This window comes from Berghia stephanieae, chromosome 11, assembly GCF_034508935.2.
Source record: "Berghia stephanieae isolate SIO BIC M18660-M18661 chromosome 11, UCSD_Bste_1.3, whole genome shotgun sequence".
Classification (NCBI taxonomy): Eukaryota; Metazoa; Mollusca; class Gastropoda; order Nudibranchia; family Aeolidiidae; genus Berghia; species Berghia stephanieae.
Genome location: NC_088370.1, coordinates 14,748,806 through 14,758,784, shown reverse-complemented (window position 1 = coordinate 14,758,784; position 9,979 = coordinate 14,748,806). Strand labels below are relative to the sequence as shown.

General features: G+C 33.9%; 1 protein-coding gene across 4 annotated transcripts in view; it reads right to left on the bottom strand.

Annotated features, from left to right (window-relative positions):
• Positions 1-325: 325 nt before the first annotated feature.
• Positions 326-9,979, bottom strand: part of LOC144957185 (alpha-tocopherol transfer protein-like) — a 25,960-nt gene continuing 16,306 nt past the window's right edge. For all 4 annotated transcript variants that reach the window (XM_078888233.1, XM_078888232.1, XM_078888231.1 and 1 more), the window contains 6 exons: positions 8,851-9,084; positions 8,146-8,222; positions 6,948-7,064; positions 4,437-4,547; positions 2,645-2,746; positions 326-1,125 (listed from right to left, as the gene is read on the bottom strand). In XM_078888233.1, the coding sequence (XP_078744359.1) occupies positions 964-1,125; positions 2,645-2,746; positions 4,437-4,547; positions 6,948-7,064; positions 8,146-8,222; positions 8,851-9,084 (803 nt within the window). In that variant the 3' untranslated portion in view covers positions 326-963. The remainder of the gene's footprint in view (positions 1,126-2,644; positions 2,747-4,436; positions 4,548-6,947; positions 7,065-8,145; positions 8,223-8,850; positions 9,085-9,979) is intronic.

The following is a 9,979-nucleotide window of genomic DNA, read 5'->3' as shown; positions in this document are numbered from 1 at the left end:
AGAAATGAATAATTGTTGTAAGAAGTACACAAGGAAATTAATGATTTCATTGGTTAGTTACTGATTACAACTCGCAATTACCTTTGTTTCCCCGTGATCTTCGTCTTCTTTTACGACGAGTTTTTGGTTAGTATCAGGCTTTTGGGTAACAAAGGCTACGGTTCTAGTTTCCGGCCACACGTTAACAATAGCTTCTTCCTGACACTGGGACATTTATTGTGACATCACTTCCAGTTAGAGCATACCTTAATCAGTTGTCATCAGTTGTGATCAGTGAAACAGGTGATTACACTGGATAACCACTGAATACAGCTCACGATTTGCATTTCTTTTTTGGTGGTCTGGCCTTTTATTTTTATCTAATTGTTTGGCCATTGCATGGCTATTATTTACCAAGGCTACGAACTGAGTCACGTTTCAAATGCATTCTCTCTTTAAGACCGGTTTGAGACATATAAAATGACAGGCGGATGGCGGCTATCGTTAATGTATAGCCTGACACTAGAACCATGGACTTCTTAAAGTTATGGCCTGATACTGACCAAAAAATGAGGTCAAAATGCCAGTCTTTTGCCACAAAAGAAAACAACTCGTGAGTTGTATTCAATAGTCCAACCAATGAAATAACTTGTTTCCATGAGCTCTACTAACGACAAAGCGGTGCAAAAAACAAATAATGACGTCAAACTGCCAGTCCATTTAGATTTCAGTATCAGGCTATAACATAACGATGGCTACGCTAGAACCCAATAGGACTTTAGTTTGACGTCATTTTTAGGTTTGTGCAACGCCAAATTAGTTGTCAGTAATGAATGGCCAATGAAACAAGTGATTCCACTGGTTGAACTATTGAATACATACAACTAAGGATTTTTTTTCTTTTGTGGCCAAAGACTTTTCATTTGACGTCATGTTTCGGTCAGTGTCATGCTATAAGTTTACGATGACTATGGGCAGATCCCTTTAGTGATCTTCTAGCTTTTTAAAAGTGCCACCCAGACCGGCCAATCCAGCGTCTTCTTCTGTGTTCTCCTTTCTCTCGTTGGCCACTTCCATGTTGAGGAAACCAAACTTGTTGTCCTCTTCAAAATATTCCTCCGAATTTAAGATGGACTCTTTCCACTCCTAAAAAGAATGAAACGTTAATCATTATGATTTGTCAGATGGGTAAACTAGCAGACGACATACAACAACTGCATTGAGGTTTTACTTTGGAAAGACACGTATTTAACCCTCTCTGTACCAACCACAGGAAAATCGTCACATTCGTTACGATGCAGCCAACCTGTTATTTCCTTATTCTAATTTCATTTTGTTTATAGCTATAGCTATAAAAACTCGACTCTGTGTTGCAGAGGTCATTTTATCAGAACAAAATATAGAATTACTCGTTACAATCTGTTTGAAAAATGTATTTTTTGTTGTGTGAGTATGATTATTTTGATAAAATTCTGAAAATAGTTGGTAAGGGGAGGGTTAAAGATTTGGCCAAAGAACTCGTCCTTCAAATATCGATCGATTTAGTTGGCCATCATCTTGGGAAAAAACTCTCAAACCGAACTTCACGATGAGGGTAATTTCAATCGATCAATATTTGAAGGGCGAGTTTTCAAGCTAATTTTTGTAAATACGGTTCTCTCCAGAATAATACGGCAGTTAACTGCTTAAACATCGGATAAACATGAGCAAGACAGAAACAGTTAGAGGCTCTTCGCCACAAGAATAAGAAGAGCGGCCATAGCAGCGAAGTCGGATAACATGTAAGATGAAAAGCCACCTAGATTTAAGTCATTCAAGTCAGTTATGGTAAGCGAGTTAAGACTGCTTTAATGGTTTCATATTGTAATAAATTGATGAACGATGGACCAAAATAGTATTCGATTGAACTGGATTTTATTATTGAGAGTGATCATCTGCCTTTGGCAGGTTTGGATGGTAAAACATGAAGGAAGTGAAAGTAGAAAAGTAAACAAAGGGAAATCACTCAATCATAATAATGATGGTAGAATTATAAATTGACATTAAATGATAATCTAAGTTTATAATAATAATAATAATAATAATAATAATAATAATAATAAATAATAATAATAATAATAATAATAATAATAATAATAATAAAAATAATAATAACAATAATAATATCTCAACAAGTTAAATGGTTAATATACTTTTAAAATATTTTTAAAAAAATGAAGATGAAATAAAATAAAAATGCCCATTATTCATCACATAGGGGAAATTTGTCTCAAATGTCTAGTCTTCCTTGGGATTAATAAAGGGGAGATTTTGCCTGATTACCTGACTCTATCTGAATGGTACGTAACATGCTTAGTAGTGAGCGGTGGGGGCTGTCTTAAGCCTGGGATCGTGAAAATACTATAGAAAAGGAAAGGTAAAGATGGAGAAAATTTTGGATGGGAACAGTACAGACAATGGACGTTTTGAGTACAAACCCTTCGTCAGGACAACGATAAACAATGGAACGTTGAATTGTACTACACTTTATTTTATTTGTTTTCAACGTTTGTTTGTTTATCGTTGTGCTGGCGAAGGGTTTTACCCAAAACCTTCCTTGTCCGTGCTGTGTTCCCATCCGAAGCCTTTTCCATTTTCACCTTTTCGCCAATACTAACATACTTACCGTGTTGCTGTAAGGTTTGACTTTCCCTCCTAAATCAGTTGGAAGAATGTCTGGATCCACATGGGTGTGTAACTCTTTGAAGTTGTCGGTGCTGATGGAAACCTGATTGAAAACAGAGTTTAAAAAAAAAAAAAGAAATAGACAAAGAAAAAAAATATTAAAATCTAATTGTAAGTTAAAAACCCTTTTCAATCACCTCAGAATGGTAATATGTCGGCGTTTGTTTTGTTTTTGTTTTTAAGGGTTTTACAGCGTTTGCAACACATTAAGGTCATATCAGCGCCAGTAAAAAGGAAGAAAATGAGATAGTAAAAAGTTCTAGAATTACAATTAAAGCTCAAATAGAGAACGGATGTAGATTCCAAGAGCATACTATCAATTCACTCAGATTGAGATCACCTCATCCAGACACGAGCACAGGTCCCCGCGAAGAGGAACACACTCAAATGTTTACAGATTAAATGTAAAACGAAAATAATACAATGCATAATGAGATGAGTTACAAATATGTCAGTGTAAATTAGTTGCTAAAAATTGGATTTATAGCCATAAATATGTTACGTTGGAGTCATTTCGTATTATGTACGTATAAGGAAGAATAATATACGATTCTTACACTCTTGTTTGATTTTTTTGGAATGCTGCACGTGTCCCCAATCGTTACAAGACAAGAGCTTGCGAGTGCGGGTTGGGAACAAAGTTCGAATTCAAAAATCGCAAAAGTGTAAGAAATAATTTATTCAACCCCTTAATCGATTCCTATTTCGGAATCTTTGAATAAAAGACATGTTCAAAAGTACTTAAATAATACTTTTTAAAAAATAACATGAATATTAGTGAAATTTACGCTTGATAATCTGACGTCACAATTTTTATTATTGTAAACATGACATCATTACGCGTTGATATTTAGGGAGAGGGTTAGAATTAATACAATATCTTACATTGTAAATAACTTTTAACTTCGTATTTCGCATCATTTTGGGTTTAAATTGTGTCTATTCCAACGTAAACCCGTTTTGAGACGATTAGTAACAATATGCCTCTTCCATTTCAGTTTTATTTGGGTTTCGACGTTATAGTATTAACCCTCTCTTTAGCTTAACTACTACAATTGATATTATTTAAAAGGGTCATTAGATAAGCTGGCCCGGGTTTTTTTTTAAAAGCCTCTCATTACCAACCATAGGAATATCGTCACATTCGTTACGATGTAGCCAACATTTTATTTTCTTATTCTGATTTCATCTTGTTATAGTTATAGCTATAATAACTCGACACTGTGTTGCAAAGCTCAATTTTCTGAACAAAAAATAGAATATACTCGTTACAATCTGTTTGAAAAATCTATTTTTGTGTTGGGTGAGTATGACTTTTAGGGTAAAATAATTCTGAAAATAGCTGGTAAGGAGAGAGTTAATGGCGTTCTTTGCACAAATAGTTCATATTCAACGTCAGCGATCTTTTATTTACTCCGGGTTTGATTCTCGTTCGATCCTGTTCTTTGCCGTGCTCTTAAAAACCCCAAAAACCCACGTTGAGGATTTTGGCCAGAAAACTCAGGTTTGAGATTTGTTTTGCCAAGATGAGGGTAATTTAAATCGATCGATACTTGTAGTACAATTTTTCTGACCAAATTTTAAATTATGGGTTTTTCCAGAGTACGGCAGAATAAAATGAATTATTTTTTTGCCAGTTATTTACATGTGAAAAACGGATAGGCTATCCATTCAACATTGTATATACTTTCCTTTATCTCGCTAAATGGTTTTGTATAAAAGGCTTCACTTACCCTTTTGACGATTTTTTCCTGCATGAATTGTTTGAAGACTTTATAGACGACATCGAAAAAGGAAGGGCATTCCACGTAGTCGAGTCGCTTCAGTCGGAGTGGGATAATGCTCTGTTTGAGTGAGGGAGAAAACAGAATAATATTGCACATTAATGCCGAGCGGTACCGGTAATGAGTACCGGTAATACCGGTAACAGCCTTACCGATAATATATCGACACTAAACACTCCAATCTCGATACTCCGATACTCCAATGTTCAGAATAGTATTCTGCAGTTTGCACTAAGAATGTGCATATTGTCGTAATGGAAAAATAATAAACATTATATATTATGACATTAACAAAAATAAAGTGGAAACATTGAATGAAAAGAGAACCAAAAAAAAAAAAAAAATTAAAACTGAAAATTAAAAACAACAAAAAACAACAGAGCTCTCCAAACTCTGCATTGTCGATAAGAAATCATCGACAATGAGAATTATTATCGAGAATAACCGGTACCGGTACCGGTCTCGAGAAAGGCGATACTGGCCAAGGATTACCGGTAATTCATCGACAACGACAAGAGTTGATACCGGCCGGCACTATTGCACATGCAATGTATCAAATTATAGAATACAGCATATCTTGCGAGTGAATTATTCCGCGATAAAAAGAAAAGGAACTTAATAACTCCAACCCCGTGAAAGAATATCTGCATTTATTCCATTCCCTCAAAGTATTTTTCTTAGATATTTCATAACAAATAATTTGTAAAAATGTTTCATATTTCTATGAATTCAAGTTATCTATAATTCGGAATTATGTTGTCATAGGGAATCCCAGACGAAACGTCTGTCGGTCACGGATGCCAGTTTGGTACTTTTATGCCAAATGTTTAAAATGGTCAATTAAACAAAAGAAAAGTCCTGTCAAGACACCAACAATGGAAATGAGATCAGAAATTTAAGATTCTTATCCACATCTACGGGCATTTACTAGAAAATAGGTAGCAATGACTATCCCGTACAAATCTTTGGGCCTCTTTTTCGCTCACGAAGTGCCCGAATTCGCGTCAAAATATGGGACGAAGCCGTTTCGTATATGCTATTTTAAAAAATTAATTACGACGTTGTTTATCGATAAATATGACTGAAAGTTGGCACAAAGTTAGAAAAAAGGTCATTTTAGTTTATGTCAAGCGATAAAACTCGTGCAATTACCAGAAGACCGTTAAAAATAGATTTTTACTCTTTGGAGTAAAATATTTCTAAAACTAATGGGCGTGGAGGTTTTGTCGCTGACAAGGTAATACATGAACATTTCTTCTTTTTGGTTGTAAAATTTCATATGAATATGACGAGTACTTTTCCCGTATTTTACAAAACACCATCCTAATTTGCTCTTCAAGTTTCAATCTTTTAATCCACTTATTACGCAAGATACAACCAAAGGTCGAAAAAAATGGCGAAATAGCGTTCCATATTTTCGCGTTTTTTTCCTCTTTGCGGGTCATCCAAATAAATGACACCTTTGAAACTGCATAACTTGTTTATTTATGAATGGATTTTCAAAATTCAAAAACATTTTTACTCAGTGGAGATAGGGCTTTGATTTTAGACAAAAATTTTCCTCAAAAAAAGAAAAAAACATTTTCCATAGTCATTGCTAAAATATGGCGCTTCTAAAATGTTGCATTTACTTTGAACATTGAATGTCTATGCACAATAACATGTCGGCATATTTTTTGTTGTTGTTGTATGCACTTTTCTTGTTTTTGGAATGTTTATTAGCGATGTAAATCAATAAAGGCACAATGAAAATGAAGGTATTTATTTATTAAAGTTTGCAAATGTGTTCAAGTTATGTGTGAGTGAGATTAGTTTGGTTCTATTATTAATTCGATTTGGTCATTTTGATCGATCAATAGTTAAAGGACGAGATTTCTGGTCAAAAATTTTAAATAAAGGATTTTTTTTTAATTTACAGAGAGCAGGACAGTATTAGGGTAATACTTTTGTCACCGATTGTGTAATTTACTTTAAATGGTTTTATGATTATTAGGACTGAACTCACGGATCACAGCAAGCTTGTAAGTAAATGTGACAGTGCATGACATAATCAGTCAGAAGGTGAATATTTTGTATTTTCATTTTTACATTTTCTGAAAGAATATGCTTCCTAAAGCATTTTAATCTTTATTTGAAGTAAATCGAGTGATTTTTCATGATGTTATGGTCAGATGTATGGGAATGGTATTCAGCAACTTTTCTCAAATTTCATACTTTTTCAACTTGACTAGGTGTAAAAAATATTTAGAAATGAAATTAAGGTTTGATAATTCCCGAAGATGTACAAAAAGAGTTGATTTAATGATTTTTGCCAAGAACTCATTTTTGATTTTAAAAATTGACCTTCTAACTAAACTTGGCAATCTCTCAGTTCAAACCTTTTCACCTTCCAACTGATTATGTTATTCACTGTAACAAATATATAATAATTTAGTTTAAAAGCTCAGCGTCTATAGATACCTGTGACATCTTTAAATAGAATTTGGCTACTGACGGAGTAAAGAGCAAAGCTTGTTTCCATGTTAGTTTTCCCATATGGATGATGAAGTGTGTCCCATGGATCTGGGTCTCTTCTTCCTGCAAAAAAATATTGTCGTATGGATTGGTATGTTGTTGGATTGATTGGTTACTTTATTTGTATATATAAAGCAGGTTATCTAATATATTAATTTAAGTATGGATTATTTACACATGACACATGCAAAAACAAACACACACACATATACACACACTGCACACACTCATATATATATATATATATATATATATATATATATATATATATATAATATATATATATATATATATATATATAATAATATAATTAAACCTTAATTTTAATATTCTGATTAGTATAATTTAATGAGAGCTACTCATAAAAATAGCTGACTAAAGACAAAAACAAAAAGCTCAGTGACCTCAACTTCCTTCTACCTATCGATAGTTCGAATATGACGTCATTCGTGTCTTTGTTTTTGTTTTTTGCCATCCACGTTTATGAGTATACTCACTAGTAGTAGTAGTAGTAGTATAGTAGTATCGTTCGGCTACACTTCTATGTTCAAGGTATCAATCCAGGTTCTGAAGTCATCATCACATTTGTTGATGGTTTCAAATCCCCCTTCAAGTTTTGTCTCTGGGCAAACTAGTACGAGGTGGTTTGCATCTTGTGGTGCTTGGTTGCACTTTGGGCATGTTGGTGATTCTTGGAGCCCCCATTTGTGCATGTTGGCAGCTGTTCTTGTATGTTTTGACCGTAGTCTATCTGCAGCTACCCAGTATTTTCTTGGTTGATCCTGTAGACCTGGGAGATTTTTACAGGGATCTTCAATTAGTTCCCCTCCTGTTGGTTTATTCCTTTTCCATTACACGCACCAGTATACTAACTAAACTGTATTAACAAGACTATACACCTTCAGATTACCAACAGTTTTGTGTGTTGGCCAGTTTTACTTCCGGATGGCAATGTTGTGAACTTCTTAGCCAAGTGCACACTATCTATAATTTTAAACATTTTTTAAATATTCTGATTAGTATAATTTAATGAGAACTACTCATAAAAAAAGCTGGCGATAACTTCGTTCTATCTATATCCGGCCGGCGGATGTGATGAATGTTTCTTAACCAAACGCAAAGCATCAATAGTTTCTCAACTCACCTGTTGCAGCTTCAACATGACAACTGCGTGCAATTTCAAACACTCTGTGATAGAGTAACGTTCCTCATCCCAGTTCTCTGTGTTGGAAGAGGACAGGAAGGTTATGTGTGTAAGTGGGGTGTGGGCTGTGTTACAGATTATGGTGAGTAAGCTGACAGTGATGAGAATGTTGATGATGATTATGATGATGATGATGATGATGATGATGATGATGATGATGATGATGATGATGATGATGATGATGATGATGCTGATGATGATGCTGATGATGATAATGATAATGATGACGCTGATGATGGTGACGATGATAATGATGATGATGATGATGATGATGATGATGATGATGATGATGAGGAGGAGGAGGAGGAGGAGGAGGAGGAGGAGGAGGAGGATGATGCTGATGATGATGATGATGATGATGATGATGATGATGATGATGAGGAGGAGGAGGAGGAGGAGGAGGAGGATGATGATGATGATGATGATGATGATGATGATGATGATGATGAGGAGGAGGAGGATGATGATGATAAGGCTGATAAATAAAAAAACAATAATGATTATGCTTATGATGTTGATGGTGCTACTGCTACTGCTGCTCTTACTGCTGCTGATGATGATGTTGTTGATGACGATGATGATGATGATGATGATGATGATGATGAATGTTTATGTCGATGATTATCATAACGGCCACTTTTTTACCTGCCCTCCAAATGAAGATTCTACACCCTTGCTTGCTCCTGTCTTTAAGAATCTCAATCAGGTTAGTGTCCAACATATCTCGCACTCTTGAAGGTTTGAGATCATTGAAAATATCCCCATGTTCCATCTTCCACCGATAGTAGTTCTTGACTTGGGTAAAAGCCCTTTCCTGGTCAAACTTTCTCACACGTAGAAATGGCAGTAGGAAGTTGATGTCCGTCCGGGATTTCAATCCTGTGAAAATTTAGATTATTAGAATGACGATGAAAGTAATAATAAAATAATAATAATAATAATAATAATAATAATAATAATAATAATAATAATAATAATAATAATAATAATAATAATAATAATAATAATAATAATAATAATGATAATAATAAAATAATAATAATAATAATAATAATAATAATAATAATAATAATAATAATAATAATAATAATAATAATAATGAATGAATATAATAATAATAATAATAATATATAATAATAATAATAATAATAATAATAATAATAATAATAATAATAATAATAATAATAATAATAATAATAATAATAACAATAACAATAATACTAATAATGATAATAATAATAAAAATAATAATAATTTGGTAGAGCATTCGCTTCACAATCAAAGGGACAGAGGTTGGTCACAAGTGAAGTCGAGATATATTTTTCTACTTAAAATACCCATAACTCTGTCAAGTTTCAGAAATTTTTAATGACATAAACGTCAAAATATAGAAAATCGTCTATCAACTTATACAATGTTCAACAAAATGAGGAATATGGACCAGTTCCATTGAGCAGAACATAACATTTATGTTTTACCATCAAATCCATCCGAACATAACACTGCATTCAGACTCTATGTAAAGTGAGCTTTATATATAGTGCACAATGTGATCAAAGCGCTTTACAAGGGGTCCCTGGTCAACAGAAACATTTAACATGTAGGACGGGACATGACGCCTGTTAGGCGATATTACAATTTTTCGGACAAAGACAACGCTGTTAACCAAGGTACTCATTTTACACATTTTACACCTGAATACGGTGAGAGAATGTAAGTAAAGTGCCTTTTCCAAGGGACTCAACTATGCGCCGAGCGCGAGGCTCGAACCCAG